Source organism: Drosophila elegans, unplaced genomic scaffold, assembly GCF_018152505.1.
Source record: "Drosophila elegans isolate 14027-0461.03 unplaced genomic scaffold, ASM1815250v1 contig_468, whole genome shotgun sequence".
NCBI classification, from domain to species: domain Eukaryota; kingdom Metazoa; phylum Arthropoda; class Insecta; order Diptera; family Drosophilidae; genus Drosophila; species Drosophila elegans.
Genome location: NW_024545855.1, coordinates 3,793,518 through 3,811,414, shown reverse-complemented (window position 1 = coordinate 3,811,414; position 17,897 = coordinate 3,793,518). Strand labels below are relative to the sequence as shown.

General features: G+C 40.8%; 5 protein-coding genes across 11 annotated transcripts; 3 read left to right on the top strand and 2 right to left on the bottom strand.

Moving 5' to 3' along the window:
- Positions 1-1,132: 1,132 nt before the first annotated feature.
- On the top strand, positions 1,133-2,645 carry LOC108142986. Its single transcript, XM_017267154.2, has 3 exons — positions 1,133-1,232; positions 1,321-1,486; positions 1,942-2,645. The coding sequence occupies exons 2-3, from the start codon at positions 1,360-1,362 to the stop codon at positions 2,484-2,486; spliced, it is 672 nt and encodes a 223-aa protein (XP_017122643.1). The 5' UTR covers positions 1,133-1,232; positions 1,321-1,359; the 3' UTR covers positions 2,487-2,645.
- A 15-nt stretch (positions 2,646-2,660) lies between these two features.
- On the bottom strand, positions 2,661-5,069 carry LOC108142983 (zinc finger protein Helios). Its single transcript, XM_017267150.2, has 4 exons — positions 4,769-5,069; positions 3,876-4,704; positions 3,769-3,816; positions 2,661-3,709 (listed from the first exon to the last, which is right to left on the bottom strand). The coding sequence occupies exons 1-4, from the start codon at positions 4,955-4,957 to the stop codon at positions 2,937-2,939; spliced, it is 1,839 nt and encodes a 612-aa protein (XP_017122639.1). The 5' UTR covers positions 4,958-5,069; the 3' UTR covers positions 2,661-2,936.
- Positions 5,070-5,662: 593 nt separating this feature from the next.
- Positions 5,663-7,194, top strand: LOC108142984 (WD repeat domain phosphoinositide-interacting protein 3). Its single transcript, XM_017267152.2, has 4 exons — positions 5,663-5,874; positions 5,955-6,041; positions 6,110-6,871; positions 6,940-7,194. Exons 1-4 carry the CDS (start codon positions 5,808-5,810, stop codon positions 7,044-7,046), a joined length of 1,023 nt encoding a protein of 340 aa, XP_017122641.1. The 5' UTR covers positions 5,663-5,807; the 3' UTR covers positions 7,047-7,194.
- Positions 7,195-7,511: 317 nt separating this feature from the next.
- On the bottom strand, positions 7,512-17,692 carry LOC108142981 (facilitated trehalose transporter Tret1). Of its 7 annotated transcripts, none has more exons than XM_017267143.2 (8): positions 15,418-15,549; positions 13,732-14,068; positions 13,495-13,631; positions 12,674-12,790; positions 12,534-12,619; positions 11,890-12,006; positions 7,953-9,323; positions 7,512-7,872 (listed from the first exon to the last, which is right to left on the bottom strand). In XM_017267143.2, exons 2-8 carry the CDS (start codon positions 13,782-13,784, stop codon positions 7,603-7,605), a joined length of 2,151 nt encoding a protein of 716 aa, XP_017122632.1. In that variant the 5' UTR covers positions 13,785-14,068; positions 15,418-15,549; the 3' UTR covers positions 7,512-7,602. The 7 variants fall into 7 exon arrangements, with proteins under 7 accessions (XP_017122632.1, XP_017122633.1, XP_017122634.1 ...); XM_017267144.2 differs by having other exon boundaries at positions 13,732-13,963; XM_017267145.2 differs by having other exon boundaries at positions 13,732-13,947.
- LOC108142985 (antigen 5 like allergen Cul n 1) lies at positions 10,143-11,222 on the top strand. Its single transcript, XM_017267153.2, has 3 exons — positions 10,143-10,253; positions 10,312-10,380; positions 10,436-11,222. Exons 1-3 carry the CDS (start codon positions 10,143-10,145, stop codon positions 11,051-11,053), a joined length of 798 nt encoding a protein of 265 aa, XP_017122642.1. The 3' UTR covers positions 11,054-11,222.
- Positions 17,693-17,897: the final 205 nt, after the last annotated feature.

Below are 17,897 nucleotides of genomic sequence, written 5' to 3'. Positions count from 1 at the left end.
TCCCATCAGTTCGGTAATATTTTCTTCATGTTTTTGTGGAACGCAGACACTGTTCAAAGCGCACGCCTTGCAAATCGACCAACTTTGTAAACACGACCATACAGCTATACAGCTCAGCCAGAAATCGAAGATCCTTAGTTGATATAGCCTCCTCCCAGAAACCTAAAGATGAACAAAACCGAATGAATAACTTAATGTACATACAAAATACCCAAATTAACCCTCCTGCGAGCAAAAAATAAATAAAATATATGTGTGATTTTCCTCCTAGTATACAAGAGAACTAAACCATTAGCATTTTATTGATAGAAACGAAATCGAAAAGCCCGACAACTGGATCATAATAATTATGAGCCACTATCAATGGAGAACTAAGCGATCTTGTGTGAAAAGTCCATTCAGCATAAGCGAAAATAGAGAAACTAACAAATTGACAAACATAGTAATTTCGAAAGTTTTGTATAATTAACTGTATATGTATATTAAAAATAGAATTTTTGAACTAAATAACTAATTAAACTTAAATCGATTGTGGAATATCGATTATATCATAGCGATATGAAACAAAAACATCAAAAAACCACCAACAGTGATATGGAATAAAAAATAACCACGAAATCGAAACGGTTCATGAACATTTGAAAAAAGTACGTTAGATCGGAATTCGACGGATGTAACGATAAGTGCACGCCACATTTATGTAATTAGCAAGTATTTCGAAATAAAAAACGAACATGAATATGTATGTGTGAACATAATAAAAACAGCCACTAAATAAGCCACTCCACACTCACAATAACAAATACGAACGAGGCATTAAAAAGCTTAAACAATAATAACACTCATTTAATCGCTTACGAGCTGTGGGAAAAAAGGCAAATGGACTGGGTGCTGAATTTTAAATTCCGATTGGCTGGTTACTAGAAGTGTCAAAATTGGGTATTGTAATTTACTTTATAATTTTTAAGGTACAAATGCCTAGCTTTTTAAAGGTAAAAGGCCCTAAAAAAGTTTCAGAATAAATGTTTTGAACCTGATTTTAAAAGTATAGCAAACCTTTTCATGAGTCTGGCAGCGCTGTTATAAATCTGTCTGACAACAGTGACAGTGTTTTAAACTCTGGCCACGCTACTAATCAGCTGACTACGCTGTATTTGGTTTTTTCGTGCATTTCGGTTAAGGTCACTCTGAGCACATCTTATTTATTGGGCTCTTGGTTTTTCTCCGAAAAGGCTAGTAAAAACGCCGAACTAAACCAAACCAAGTTTGCAGCGATCTTCCCGAGACTTGAGATCTACTAACGAACCACCAACATTTCAGGATTTGATCCAGGATCTAGAGGAAAAGGATCTTCAGAAGATGGGAGCCCGACAGTCTCAATCCCGCGAACCCCGATCCGTTTCGATGGAAAACCCAACTCCTGCCGGCGTCATCGACATATCCGATGATGTGGTCAAGCGGCTGAAGGCTGGAATCTCCCAGCAGGGTAAAGTATTTATAATTATTATGTTCGATTCGCCCGGAAACCGACATTGGGCTCATTCCGGTGTTATGCAACAATTGTCAAAACGAGCGATTGTTTATGCCAAGTACAGTAAAACTTCGTCAGCTGGAACGATTCCAAGTCGATGATCCCATAGCTCTTAAATTTCTATTTTTTGTGCTGTAAAAGACGCCTTATAGAAGGATCTCCTTGATTGTCTTCTTACTTAACTTGTACACCTCATCATAGTTACTTTTAACTTAACTAGGAAGATAATTCAACGCCTATATAAATATTTAACAAACAAATTTGATAATTGAGCTAAATTTTTACAGCCAGTATTTTCCCGATATTGTCAACAGTGTTTCCCCATATTAACATTAATTTTTCGAGTTTTCTATGGTTCCATTTAAAAACCTCTTTGCTTTATTTAATTAGCAATATTATTTTCTTTTTAGCTCGTGAGCACGCTGCCGCTGCGGAGGATTCGAAACCAGCGCCCAAGGCGTCTCCGAAGACGCCTGCCAAGCCAGCCACATCTTCGCCAGCTCCTGCGACCCCTGCTCCCAAGGTGGCCTATCCCGCTGCTGTGCCCATTTATGTCGGCGGTGGACACACCATCAGTGCGGCGGATGTGCAGCGCCAGATGAACCAGGAGCTGGTGAAGAACGACGAGCTGTGGAAGGACCGCATGGCGAAGCTGGAGGAAAACCTTAAGAAGACCAACACCATCCTGGAGAAGGAGTACGCCAATGCGGTGGACAATGTGCACAAGCGATTCGTGAGCACCGCATCGGCGCACAAAGTGCCACCCTGCCAGGATCTGAAGTCCCAGCTGCTCGCATGCTATCGTTCGCATCCCGGCGAGACCCTTAAATGCATGGAGGAGGTGGCGCAGTTCCGGCAGTGCATCGATCAGCATCGCGTCCAGAAACTGGATGCGGAGCCAGAGGCTCCAAAAGCCACCACTGCAAAGGCTACTGTTCCTGCCAAGGCGGGCTAGAAGAAGCCTCTTTTATTATTGTCCTGAGTTGTTGATCTTTTCATTGAAGCCTCGTGTGGGTTTTGTATAAACGATAGAGCGAACGATGGGAATGCACTTCGTTAACTTAAGCGCGAAAGTGTCATTGCAAGCGATAGTAAACTAATTTAAATGAATCAATTTCTGGAAGTTTCATTGACGGGTTGAATTATAAATCTTTTATTAGGGCAAACTTGTTTCACTTTTAATGAAAGTAAAACCCAAACGTGAGTATTTGGCTCACCAAATGCCTTTTAAACTGATGAAATAAAATGAACATAAATTTAGTCGTTTGATTCAAGCGGCCAATAGAAAAAGACTAATTCAAATCAAGAAAGTTACTAAACTATAATTATACACAGGCCTTTCGATTCCAGTTTGGCTGTAGGAAATAGAAAGTAGCTAAAAACTTACTTCTACAAACTGAATGGCTCAAAGTGTGTGTGTATTGTGCTGTTTGAGATGTCGATTAAGCTTAATTTTTAAGTCAAAGGTCCTGCCACAGATGTGACAGGCTATGTAGGATTTTTCTGGCAACTGCTCGGCAGTGGAGCTCATGGAACTATCATTGAGACTCACTTCATTTCTGCTCTCCTGCTGGTCGATGCCGTTTATTTGGAAAGTGCTGGCGTCTAAGTCGGCGTTGTTCTCTTTATGCAAATCGTCTGATGGCTGCTCTGATTCCATGGGAATGGGTGAGGGCTGGAATTTCGGACTGGCCATCCTCCTTGACGAGGGATCTTCTGAAGACCGAAGTCTTTTTCTACTCGTCTTGTGGTTGGCCAGCACATGAGCTTGCAGTTGCTGGGCCGCCTCAAAAGTGTCGCTGCAGAATGCACACTGAATGACACAAGGCGATGGCAAGGATGGAGGAGAAGCCACGGAAGCAGGCAAATCTATTGGTGGATTTGCGTCCATTGGATAAGGAACATCCGTCGGAGTGGCAGAGACCATTGGAAGAACAGGTTCCTTTGGAACAGTAGAGTCCTCAGAAGCAGTATTGTCTTTGGGAAAAGCAGAGTCCTCAGGAACATCAGAATCCGTAAAAACAGTGGAAGCATCTGTAACAAAAGAGGACTCTGTGTCCTCGGAGAAGACCACAAGCGAGGAAGAGGCCAGTGGAGGAGGAAAAGCCTCCGGTGTTTTATTATCCACAGGTAGTTGCTCCAGTAATTTAAGTTTCTGAGCCAGCTCCGCCTCGCCCTCTGCAGGCAAGAAAAAATGTTCCAAAACGGGCTCAAACTTTTCCTGATATTTTACTTACCCAGTAAATGTTTTTTTAAATGTCCTTGTAGCATATTATTTTTTATAGCTGCACAAATATAAATGATTCCATTATTTCTTTAGATAAATCATTATTGAAGCACTTACTCTTGCCACAATATGTGCACTTGGTGCGCGAGTGCACTGCCTGCTTGTGCTCCTTCAGGGTTGCCTTTGAGGTGCAAATGAAACCGCAAACAGGACACTTTATGTGCCGCTGCAGTTTGTGATACTTTATGTGGAACTTGATGCGGGACTCCGGGGCATTGGTGAACTTTTTGGCGCAGATATGGCACTCCCAGTCCTTGAGAAGATGGGTGCGGTACATGTGGTCCAGGTGGGCGTCCTGCGTGGGCGATTCGTGGAGGCAAAGTTTGCAGGAGACAACAGGGGAAAGAATAGGTGGCGGCAATGGGGCCATGTCTTCGCCTTCATCGTCGTATGTAAATCGCAAAACCTCCTCCTCCTCCTCCTCTTCGGCGGTGTCGCCATCGTCGGCCGTGCCGGATGCATCCTCACTGGATGGTGCAAACATATTGGCAGTCAGCATATCGTTGTCTATCATGTCAAACGACCCAAGTTCCTTGGACTCTGGGGGCTGGAGCTGGCCATTACTGGGACTACCCTGCACTGGCACACGAGCCATGTGCTCCTCCTTGATGGGCACGTGTGGTATATCGAAGGCGGCGCACACACGACGACTGCCATCTTCGTCGCTGATCTCCTCCTCGTCCGTGTCCAGGTATATGAAGCCGCAGAACTTTTCCTCCTCCGACTCGATTTCCCTCTTGATCACAATGCCGTGCTCTCGTTGGTACTCCAAATCGCTAAACTGCTCCTGTGTTTCCAAGCAGCTTTGCCTGAACTTAAGCAGCCGGTGGAATTCGGCAATGCAGGAAATGCACATGTACTGCGGTCGTCCATCCTCCCGCATTACCTTTGAACATGCATTTGGAATATTAGGGATTAGGGATTATTGGGGAGAACCAAACACCACTCACCTGAATGTTCCAGGCGCTCAGCTGCTCGATTATCTCCGCCATTCCTCCGACGGCGGCGTCATTCAAGCCAAATATTGGTTTTACAATCGCCTCATCCATGTCTAAACCCATCGTGAAGTAAATCCCGCAGGTCCTGCAGGGCTCAATGGAGTCCTGGTCAAACCCATTTAGATCCGCGCTGAACTCCATTGCGCAGGAGCTCTGTTTTACGCCGGATTCCAAGAAGCTGAATTCAACTTACTTATATTGTTATTTTATTTGATTAGAGGTGAGGTGAACCATTTTAGCAGTGTTGCAAAATCTTATCAGGGTAGCCAGCTGCAAAGGCAGAGGTGGCCAGGAAAACGATTTATTTTTAATAGCTAGATATTTATCCTTATACTCATCCTTTTCCACTAAATACCAAGGAATTCCTTTTTAAATTTAGTTTTGGGTAATATAATAAATTATATAACATTGTGGCACATTCTGGGTATTCCTGAAACGTCTTAATCTCTGAATTGCTGAAAACTCAGCAAAAACATACTAAATATTTTAAGCAGCTACTGGGCTGCTGAACTGCTGAAATTTTAGGAAGTTAAATTTTGTATGGAACAGCCGACGAACAGCTGTCCGAATTTCAGTATATTTCTGCTGAATTTTCAGCAATTTAGAGAATCAGACGTTTCGAAAATACCCAGATTTTTAGTTTTCATCCCCTTGAACTTCCTTACACCTATTGAAACTATTTTGAAAGAAATTCAATAACTTTCATTAAATTAAATTTAGAAAGCAAAGCATATGTTAAATTTCTTACCTAATACCCATTATATTGCTAAAAAAAAAATCCCGATTTAACGGGACTTGCGATAATCGTCACTCATAGGAAGTTATCGATTTACCGGTCACTTTGCGACGTCCGCCAACACTGCTCCATTGTTTTTATACGAAAAAACATAAAATCATCCGCCGTCCGACTGATTGTTTTCTTCCTGCCCCCTTTTTAACTGAATTGGAATTCGCCAGAGCCCGGCTCTCCAGCTTTTCCGGAGAGTGTGCAATGAACCTAACGGAGCAGAATCCGTACGGAAACGGACTGCTGTACGCCGCTTTTAATCAAGATCAGGGTGCGTACGTTGTGCGGATGTGTGTTGTTTACCTATGCGATAAACTAAGTCCATATAATATATATACTATTGCGTTGCAGGATGCTTTGCCTGTGCAACGGACACAGGATTCCGGGTGTACAACTGTGATCCGTTGAAGGAGAAGGAGCGCCAGTACTTTCCAGAGGGTATAAGATGATATGGAAACTGTCACATTCCCACGTTCTAAATCCGTATCCCATTGTCTTGCATTTAGGTGGTCTCAGCCATGTTGAGATGCTGTTCCGCTGCAACTATCTGGCCCTAGTGGGCGGTGGCATCCGGCCGCTGTATCCGCCCAACAAGGTAATTGTGTGGGACGACCTGAAGAAGTCACCGGCCATATCGCTAGACTTCAATCAGCCCGTACGGGCGGTGCGACTTCGGCGGGATCGGATCGTGGTTGTGCTGGAGGGCGTTATCAAGGTGTTCACCTTCACCCAGCAGCCGCAGCAGCTGCATGTCTTTGAGACCAGCTCCAATCCCAATGGATTATGTGTGCTGTGCCCGCACAGCAACAAGAGCCTCCTCGCATTTCCCGGCCGACGCACTGGCCACGTTCAGATCGTTGATTTGGCCAACACGGAACGCGCCCCACTGGAGGTGATTGCCCACGAGGCGGGCATTAGCTGCATTGCTCTGAATCTGCAGGGCACGCGACTGGCCACCGCCGGAGAGAAGGGCACCCTCATTCGCATCTTCGACACGGAGAGCGGAAAGAAGGTGTCCGAGTTGAGACGGGGCAGCAACCATGCCAATATCTTTTGCATCAACTTCAACCATCAGTCCACCATGGTAGTGGTCGCCTCCGACCACGGCACAATCCATGTGTTCAACCTGGAGGACAACAAGCCCCGTGAATCCTCGCTGCCCATAATACCCAAGTATTTCTCGAGCCAGTGGAGCTTTGTCAAGTTTTCAATACCCCAGGGACCACGTTGCGTTTGTGCCTTTGGAGCCGATCCCAATTCGGTTGTGGGTGAGTAGAAGCGGTAGAGATGAGCCTCCCCTGGGAACACTGTAATCGCAATTATTTTTCTCATGCAGCCATTTGTGCGGACGGCCATTATTATAAATTCCTATTCAACAACAAGGGCGAGTGCAGTCGCGACATCTGCACACAATTCCTCGAGCTGCAAGACGACGAGACCTAGAAACCAAGTCCCAGATTCTTGCTAACGCCTTTGCTGCATCCACATACAATTATATATCTCCCTGGAAATGTGTTATACAATATTACTTATAAGCATGCTTTAAAATACGTTAAAAGTCGAGTTCACATAAAAAGTAGTTAAACATTGAGACTAGTTTTTGGCTCTTTTATATTTTCGCTTGAAACTTTCGTGGACTTGGATTCAGCGCTCTTTCTAAGTGTTTTTAATGAAGCAAAGGTTTTCTAAGCCCCGTTCTTCAAATTATATTTAACAGGCTTTTCGTCACCTTCTTCCAAATACTTATAAATTAATTCGTTATTGCTTATAAAGTAAAGAAACCCCACCCAAAACCATTTCCAACCCCAAGTAATTTAATGAAAAGTCAGTATTTTTTTCCTTTTGATGAACTAGATAATTTTAAAAATAAAATATTGAAGCCCAAACTAGGTAAAAGACCATATCATATACATAAATCTAAATAGTTAAGTTTATTTCTCAGAAATATCACTGGAATGTTAAGCACTTGGAGAGGATGTTTAGATGATGACACAGCCACTCACAAATGTGTGGTGTTGCTCTCCTCGAAGGCCGGGTTGGACATCCCCACTCCGGCTGCCCGTCCGTTTTGGGGACGGGGCGCAAAGTCACTCTGCTGCAAGTGGATGATCTTGGCCTGCTGCTGCGAGGTGATGGGTACATGGAAGCTGCCCTGGACATTGATGGCACTGCCGGGATGCTGTGCATCATCCCTGCTGGGCAACTTCTTGCTGGGCTGCTTGCGAAGCAAATTCATGTCGGATTTCTTGGAGAAGTGAGCTTCGATTTCCTTCAATTTAAATTAGAAAAATTAAAATTTCACTCAAGATTTAAGTTGGGACATTTTTATAGATGTCCCCATATACTTACGCCCAGAGTGCGACCCTCTGTCTCCGGAAGCGTGAAGTACAGCACAATGGTTCCCACGAAGGCCACAGTGGCATAGAAGGCAAAGGTTCCGGGCAGAGTCAAGGCACTTAGCATCACCAGGAAAAGCTTGTTGGCCAGGAAGCCAAATATGTAGCCCACACCACCGGCAAAACCCGACGCCGTATTGCGTATTTCAGCCGGAAATACTTCGCCAATAAGGATCCAGGGCAGCATGCGGATGCCCAAATGGGAGAAGAAGGCGGAGAGCAGCAGGAGGATGAGTGGCACCCAGACCAGGTAGTTGTGTTCCTGTTTTGGCACCACCAGCAGAAGATCCTCCGCAATGGCTGGCTTTGCCGAAGTGGAAGGTGGGGCCAAGGATGACGAGGCTGTACTGCTTGCTAACTCCGGAAACATTGTAGTCTCCATGAAGGCATCGGTGGTCATCATGTCATCAACCTCCCTTTTACTGCGATTATAAGTAGTTTCCGGTTCGAACATTGTCGTGGTTGTCTCCATTTCCGGCAGCAGGGTAGTAAAGTGTTCCGCTTCCTGCCTGATGGCCTGCTGTTCTGTCTCAAATATCCTGGAGATGTTCGCCTGCGAGAGGATGCCCTCCTTCGGCACAATCGAGGAGGCATTGACCACTACATTGTTGACCGTAAAACCCGGAACTTCGCTAAGGAAATGGGCATAGGTGGCCGTGCCGAAGAAGCAAAGACCAGTGCCAACTGTTGAAACCAAAACCAGGGGTCTTTTTCCCGTAAAATGGATTAGCACCACACCCAAGATGGTGGCCAGCATCTCAGCGACTCCCAAGAGAATGGTGGCATGGTACTTGTTCATCGGAGCCTTGAGGGTGTGAAAAATCTGCACCGCATATGTTTGCAGCGGTGTCTTGCCGGAAAAGTGTCCGGTGAAGAAGGCGAAGGACACGAGAAGGAATGGCACCAAGAAGCTACGTTTCCTCCACATCCTCAGGCGTTGGCCAATCGTGCGTCGTTGACCCGGCAGAGGAGCCCCATCCGCGGCCAGCTCAATGGCCTTCTGGGTGATCAGTTCGTCGTACAGCTGATTGAACTCTGCCTCGATCATGTGCTCCGGCACCCAGCCACGCAGCCACTGCAGGGACTTCACCGCCTCCCGGAAACGCTGCTCCCGGATCAACCAAACCGGACTCTCGGGCACAAAGCACAGCATAATGATGGTGATCACCGGAAAGGCCGAACTCACCGCCGCCACACTGCGCCAGTCCATCAGAGACCCCAGGATGAACTGGATGAAAACGCCGGTGATTACACAGGTGGTTCCCAGTGCGGACAGAATGCCGCGGTACTTGGGCTCCGTGATTTCGGCCACATAGGTGAGCACCTGCAATGGAAACGAGTCGTTAGGCGAGTGACATTATACCTCTAAGTTTGTTTTTTGTCTAGTTAAAACCACATCTGCAAATAGCTTTGTCTGAGGCCTTCCTTTGTATCTCATCAATGTTTTAAAGTTTAACCCTCTGTATGCCTACTTAAATGATATATTTTAAATTGTTAAAATGTTCTATAAGTTTATAATGAGTAGATTTCAAAGAAAACTTACAAATAAAATATGGAATTTGTTTGAAAATATTTACAATTCTTTTAAGCATACCTTTCATATTATACGACATTTTCTTGTAAAGTCTGAGGAGTTAGAAGGTTAATACTGAAACACTAATAGCTTGTGGCAACCTCAAGTAGCGAGAGCCAGAAAAAAGCTCTAAAGGAGTTGGCCAAGGTCAGCAGCACTCCGAACTGCCAACTGGCGATGAGCAAACCATTGTTGCATAAAGAAATATGTGTGCCAAAAGATGCAATCATGAGTTGCAATCAAGAATTGACATTAACAAACTGAACTTAAATTTGAAATTGCAGATGCAAAATCTTAAAAAAGCTAGGAGAATCGAGTGAAAAAGTTCAGTGGAATTTGTGTATAATTTAGTTACCATTTTTTTTTTTATGAAATAGTTTTGGACATTCATGGAAAACGACAGGTTTTGGACATGTAATAAAACAGTTCATCTAAATTTAAATGTTCGTTTTATCCAGCCCACAAAAAATCGGAACAACCCCTACGATATAAGCATAGAAATTGCAATTATTTACAAATAAAAAAGTTTCAATATGCATAAAATCAGTAGCAGTAAAAACGACGTGGAAGATGCTACTTTTGTGGTTTTTACTACTTGTGATAGGTATCGAATGCGCCATTGTTTACCGCACTCGATGGCCAAAATATATGCAGAAAAAGCATTATAATCCACCAATAAAGGTTGTGGTGACTATTTTATATGTTTAAGCTTGTTCTTTAACGCTCCCAATTTTTTAAGCCACTGGATTACTGCAATGGAAACCTTTGTCCGGGGAATCTAAAACATATTACCTGTGGCGTACGATTTGTGAGTAATGCATTGACAATCAATTTTAAAATCACATTTTATTCAATGTTTTTAGTGGGGTCCCAAGTGCGGCAAAAGCCACACGGGCATAATGTTGACCAACCAGCGGAACGAAATTTTGAGAGCCTTGAACGATTTTCGAAAAAAAGTTGTGCGAGGGGAAGTTTTCAATCTGCCCAAGGCAGAACAATTGCCGGATATTTCCTGGGACGAGGAGCTATCAGTGATTGCGATGAGGGTCTCCAATCAGTGCTCCGACCATTCCATCTCACCTTGTGTAAACACCTTTCGCTATAAAAACGTGGGCGAGTCCTCGGATTTTGTACTACTGAGCGAAAGTTCTAAGGAATTTAGCGCACTCAAGTTCTTTTTGATGTGGTTCAAATACCACAACGATTTCCCGGAAGACTACGTGTCAAGCTTTCCAAAATTAGCCCAGAGTGACCACCTCACTGTGTTCGCCAACTTGATCTACGAGAAGAACCGGAAGATGGGCTGCGGAATGCTCAAGTCCGGGAGGAAGTACTTCCTTACCTGCCTCTTTAACAAAAAAATTCAGCCTGACACGCCAGTCTACAAGACTAACAATACATATTTAATGCGAAGTAAAAAGATTCGGAACAAAGCAATTTTTAAAACCGTAAAAAAGAATGTATCAGTGTTAAAAAAATAGAAAAATAGAACATAAAATTACCGAATCCCAAATTTCTAATTGCATAATTAATCTTAATATAAAAGCATTGTAAACACAATTCATATTAGATTGCATCATTTGATATTAAAATATTTGTATTTAAAAGAAAAATATTGAAGCCAAAAAATGTCCTGATATAAATCAATTATTTCAGATATTTAAATTTATTCCGTAACTAGTCAAATTAAATCAAATTCAAAATATGGAAAATCAAAGCTTGAAAAGTTTAAATATAACTATAATTACTTGAATCTACTCTTTTTATTAAAAGGTAGGTTGTTCAAATGTCAACCACTTAACAATTTTAAAACACTGTCTAAGGTGTTGAGACATAACTAAGTGTTTAACAAACAGTATTAATATTTTATACTTTTCAATCTGTGTTTATTGCTAACAAATTCTTACGATCCATTAATCTCTATAGCTCTACCTATCTATAAACATTTTTTTTATTTATCAAGAAAGTGTTTTTTGCCTGCTTGCATTTCCCTGCTACTCGCTTAAATCTTTGATTGAAAAGCTAAGTACATTTTATTAATTTGTTCTAAACGTTTGATCAGTTGTTATATGTAAAGCTTATGGGTAAAGGTTTTCCTTAAATTCGTTTGCAGCTGTATTATTTTGCGGTTTCAGCAACTTAGCTAACAAATACAAAGAGATGGGGAAAAAGTGATCCCCCTTTCTGAGGGAATTTGCAAATGAATAGATAAACAAAGCTTTGAAGGGAGATTTCACACGTGATGGGATTAATATGGATATTTTGACTTATGGGTATATTTCAGAGCAGTTAATCCGTGTGGTCGGGATTCACTTACCGGCGCCTCCATCAATCCGCCCCCAAGACCAGCCAAGCATAAAGCCGCATACAGGTGCTCCGTGCGCGTCGCGAAGTGAAACATCAGCCAGGCGGCCAGAATCGGCAGGTTGACAAACTACAAGTAAATACAATATGTTAAATACAATACGGAGTGGGCGGGTGGATGGGATGGGTTTGGTGAGCTCGGATGGTTAAACATAATTGCATAAGCCCCACTAAGTCACGCAGCTCGATTCGAGCTCAGTGTGTCAGTGCACCGAGCGATCGGTAATCTGTAATCGGAGGAGCTGTTGCTGGAACCTGATGAGCCGCAGATGATTGCGACTAAGTGGGAATTGGGAGCAATTTGTGTCTCTTCATGTGTATGCCAAAAAAATTACACCAAAAGCTAAGGTTACAATTGCTCAATTTCGGATTTGAATAGGTGCCTGCCAAATCTTGATCGATTGCCTTTTAAGAACTTCGGCCTTAGTATTGTAAAAACTGGTCATAAGATCGATTGAAAATTTTACCGGAAAACTAACATAGCTTTATAATTTTTAAACAAAGTGAGTTAATAATAAAATAAAGTTATTTTTGTAGCACATTTAATTTTTTGAAATAGCTTCAAGGGTATATAAACTTAGCTTTTCGTACACCCACCTGCATGGCTCGTCGTTTTCCCAGTGGTTGAGTGAGAAGTCCGGAGAATAGGCATCCCAGAGGCACGCAAATCAGGTTAATGGAACCTTAAGGTAAAGATGCCTTAGAAGGCAGATTAAATTTAAACTTTGGCCACTTACTGAACCAAGAGATCTCGTCCTTGTTGAGGACTATGTCGCCGCTGGTCTCGCTGCGTCCTTCACCACCTTGAATGGCGGGTATCACGATGGTGGGGAAGCCCAAGGTCATGCCATACCCTGAGAAAAGGACGAAAAGATATCGCATCGATGCAGTAGTCAAAAATAACTAAATCTATCTAGTTGTTTCAGTTTTAGGGGAATGAAATCAAATATCTGTAAAGGTCTAGAATTAAATAATCAAGGAACTTTTGAATGAGACATATATACTTATGTCAATTGATCAGAATTTGAAGGATCAAGTATTGTACTTTTAAATTCATAAATTCACCTTAAATATTTAAATTGTTTAAATATTTATTTTAATAAAGCTTTTTCCATTCGATCTAGTGAACTCGAAGGAGCAAGTTTTATTCAAATACATTACAAATACATCAAAAATTTATATTGATTTAAAAAAAATTTGTTTTTTTACAATGAGTTTTCAATTTAAAGTTTTTATAGCAAAGTGATGAATGTTCATAGGCAATAGCAATTCTATAATTACAGGCGGTTGCGTTTTACCTCTGACTTTAATTATGATTAATGAGAACAACACAAATGAACCTTTTTTACGGGGAGACAAAATAAAATGACTACACTCAGAAAACTCCTAGAAGCTAAAAATGGTCTAAAAATATTATCATTACCTTTATTTTAGAAATAAAAAGCGTCGATTAATTTTTAAAAAAATGTTAGGAAAAATGACTTTAACATGGTGCTAGTAGTATCGAGAATTTCATTCCCCCAGATGTTTTGGTAGCTGCAAAATGCGTGTTATTTACCGAATAGCAATATGTTCTTAATACTAACAGCTAAAAACTGTGGAAGGGCGCGTCGGAAGTTGCTGACTTCCACGTCAGCGGTTGCAACTCGTGCCCCATTGCCATTTTGCATGAACAATGGCCGATCGTTCAGAGAGCTGCAACGGAAAAGTGTGTGTTTTTGCATTCGATTAGTTTTAGGTGGCAATTAAGTATTGGTTATTGTCTAAGCGAGAACTATAAAGTGTGCGACTTTACCCGTTTTTCTCAGCTGTGCCGCCAGCTGCGGCAGCAGCCTTGCCATTGGACATCGCGTCGTATACTTGATGCGTGGCGTATACTTAATGCACCCTTTTGTTTGCTCAAGTGACTGCTTGCCTTATGTGCTTATGAATGTATATTCCGATCAAACTATGGCTTTTTTCACTTAGTTAGGCACCATCATTGTTGATCACTATAATTATTTATCGAGTGCTAAGTGGTACAAAACCTTTCAAAATCACGGACAAACAAAAAACGTTTATAATTGGACATTTATTGGTCTTCTTGTTTTGCCTTGCTTTCTTTCGCCTTGTTTATTATGCGATTGGGAGAGCTAAAGTTTTTGACACAATTGAATGTTACGTGTTTATATGCACACAAATCGAAAATAATTTCTTTTTATACCCTAACATAGGGAATGTACACATTCAAAGGTAATACAAATTTTTCAATTTTATGGCACTCTTTAATATTTAAATAGTCATCATGATATCACATATTATTAAAAGTTTATTTTACATATTTAAAACTCTTTTGCACTTCTCACGTGACATTCGTTGGTTTCTTTTAAAGAAATCTCCTAACACATATTAGGCAAAAAATTAAGATTTATAGACATTTGCATGTAATTTATGCATATGAGCTTAGTAAACCGAAATTGTGAAGAAGGCAAAAGAAAAAGAAAAGCCTTGAGCATAAAAACCAGTTCATGGAAGATGCAAAGGGTTAGAGTAGTGGTTGAATGGTACGATTTCTATGAGAAGCGTAATAAATCGCATTTTGGTCACGGGATCCAACGAAACCGGTTAAAACTAAATTTTCAAGATGAACCGAAAAACGTCCACAGCGGCCCACCGTTTAATGCGGCTCACCCCAACTGTTACAGGTATTTTCTCTTAATTTCTCCATATTCTTGTTTATTTCTGGTTTATGCATTGAAAAAAAATTGTAACTTGATATTCGAATTTTTAATTAATGTGTGAAAATGTCTAGTTGGTATTAATTTATGCAAAATCCATTTTTATTTTCAAATTCACAAGTTCATCTTACAAAAGCTCTATATTTATTTTCTTAAATGCATAATTTGGTATACTTTATTGTTATTTTATTCATTTTAACAAATTGATTTCAAAAGCGTTAATATATTTCAATGAAATATTTAATCTTTTGAGTAAATAGATGTATTTATCATTTTAATGCCATTAAAGCAAAGTTAATTTTGAAATTAAAATGTTCATTAAATGCTCATAAAACATTACATTTTTTTTGTTTCTGTGTGACTTTATTTTCTATGCCATAATTTGTAATTGTTTTTTTTAACCAAAAGCAAACATCGTGATCGACAAAGTGTTGCACAATGGAGCCGCTCATTAAAGGCGATATGTCAATGGGTTAATGGCCAAGAAATTGCAGCCGAAACCGCAACCGCAAACTTCTGTCTAAATAAGGGTTATCTCGAGATGTGGGTTAACATTGCGTGCAAGGGAAATAACTTGCTGTTGAAGTTGAAACACTGCACTTAATCGATGTCACATAAATTATACGCAAATGGGCGATTTATCAAGGGATTCCAAAAGGTTTAAGCCGAGTGTTGAACTTGCGAACCCCTTTTTTTGCCGAATTTCGAACAGGTTCTCAAAGCCGCCAGGCGGAACAACTTATATTTCTGCAACGAACTTGTACCGTGCAACGTTGAGTTAAGCTCAGGTGTAAATATTTCAGATTTGTGTATATTTTTATTCCGGACCGATTTGTCAAGCTGGGGGACCCAAACGCTTAACACCTGAGCGTGTTGCGCGGTCAAAACAAACTGAAACCGAAGCCAAGCGCAAATTTCTGTCCCGTTACAGCGAAGCTTTCCATTAAGCTCGGCTTACAAATCGGAGCCCAGAAATTGAACGACACAAAAGCTCTCGCCTGGCATTTTTGTCAATTTGGAATGTAGGAAATTCGGTAACCAATTTGGCGGCTAGAAAAGCAAACAGCAGCAACCCCTTTAAAAAATAAAAAAAATATTCATTGAGCTGGAGAGAACAATTGAGCCGCTGACAAACCTGTTTTTTGTTTTACGTATTTGCCTCACCACTGCCCGGTACTAAATCTTTCCACTAAATCGAAATCGGAATCGATCTGGCATTCATAAAAAAAGAAAAACATTTTATTCTGGCTGGATCTTTAGAGCAACTTGGGTACACATTCAGCATTCCGGTTCAGGCAAAGGCAAGAATATACACAAAGTCGTATTGTGTAGTATGCAAACACAAGTAGGAAAAGGTAAGTTATCGCAATACTCAAACGACAGTTGCATAAACCCGACACACATGAATAGAAACCCAAGTGTGTCCCAGTCTCTTTGATCTCGCCCTCTATAAATACAGTAAATCTACTTAAGTTCACTTAAGCACAAATAAATAACTTAGCACAATGGCTAGGAAAACCATACTATAAAGTAACTATCCACTTTTCTTTAAAACCTGCATAACTTAATTCACTTGAAACCTACATACTTAATGATTTAAAGGTACACCAAGAGAAAAATAATGGTAAGTCCAAATACTTTCACTTTGAAGGGTGTTGTGTTTACAACAAAGTGTGTTACACTTTCATTTCTATTTTAAAGTATAGATAAACTTAGTTTTAAATTTAAAACAACAAAAAACAGCAATAATCATATTCGACAAACCAATTAAATATGTTAGTAACTACATTGTTTAAGTTTATTTTAAGTAAGTTTATATTTTGAAAACATGTAACATTTAAATATGGTGTCTTTCTCTGGGTGTACAAATTGGTAAAAAGTCATCGCCTCCCAAGTTAAAAATCTATTTCCCGAGTGCTCCAAATAATTGCCTTTTAAGTGATTTTCACGCGTTTATGCATTACTCACATATTTGTGAAATTAAGCAATTCATATGAAAAAAAACGGCGCTAATATAAGTTAAATGGGCGTATACGTAACGACAGTTCGGTGTCCCAATCATAAGATACCCTTCTGGTCGTTTTAAAGCTATATTTATTAAGTTATTTCATTTAACAACCAGGAACTGCTTGAACGTGCGAAATAAATAAACATAATGAAATGCCAGCGGTGATTTTTCAAGCACGTAAAGTTTTGTAAAGGTAAAAAATTTGCAAATGAGTAAAAAGTAACGATTTATAACCATAATATACCCTCGAACTCGAATTCCTAGTTCTAAGTGCTAAAAGGTATTTGCCTGTGGCATTTGCTTATTTGTTCATGGGCGTGAAAATATAATTACTAAGGTAAATGTGAACAAGCTCATATTTCGCTCAGTGGCAATGAACTTTAACGTAATCGGAATTTTAAGCTTAATTGAAAGAAGCTGGGGTCGAAATGAGTACAGATTGTGATAAGCGTGTCTGCATCGATTAGTACTGCCCTTAAACCCCCAGAAACCCCTATTTAATGCGACGGTGGTGTCGGGACAAATTGCACTTTAATTTGCGGTGCGTTTCGCAATGCAATTGGAGAAGTGTTTGAAAAACGAGTTTCGTACGATCTGCGCTTCCTTTTCCACTCAATTTCCGAGCTTTTGCATCTTGTTGAAGGTCGTGGGAGGCTGAAAACAGAGAAAAATGCCTGTGCAACAATTGGTATTAAACGATACACGTGATCATTGTTGTCGGCAGTGATTTATGTTTTTTTTTACGCACACACACATAGGCACTTGACTACTATTTTGGTTTTAATTATTGTTCGTCAGTTCCAGCTCACAATTAACGGAAATGTGAAATTTAAATAACTTAAGGCATCAGCCGATTATGTAATCAAAATCACTCAGTAGGTCAATATAATGTGTTTTTAATTCCCGGGTATTTTTTAATGATCTTGTTTACTCTTCACTCTTACATTGCGGGTACTTGCCGACTTATATTTCGGCGCAAGCGGGCTTCTGCCATTTGGGAAAATCTATTTTTTGTAGCTCGCTTTATCCAATATAGCCATGCGTGGGGCTTGAGTTGCGAAGCCTTACTGAAATTTTCAACCAATGATTTTCTAATAAACAGCCAAAAAAGCTATTTGGTTCCTATAAGTTGTTGTCTAACAAATTAGCCATTTAATGCTAATTTTTAGGATCCACATGAACGCCCATGCAATTGAGTGGTGGTGAGAGGCTAACATTTCTAATGAGCTGGCAGTG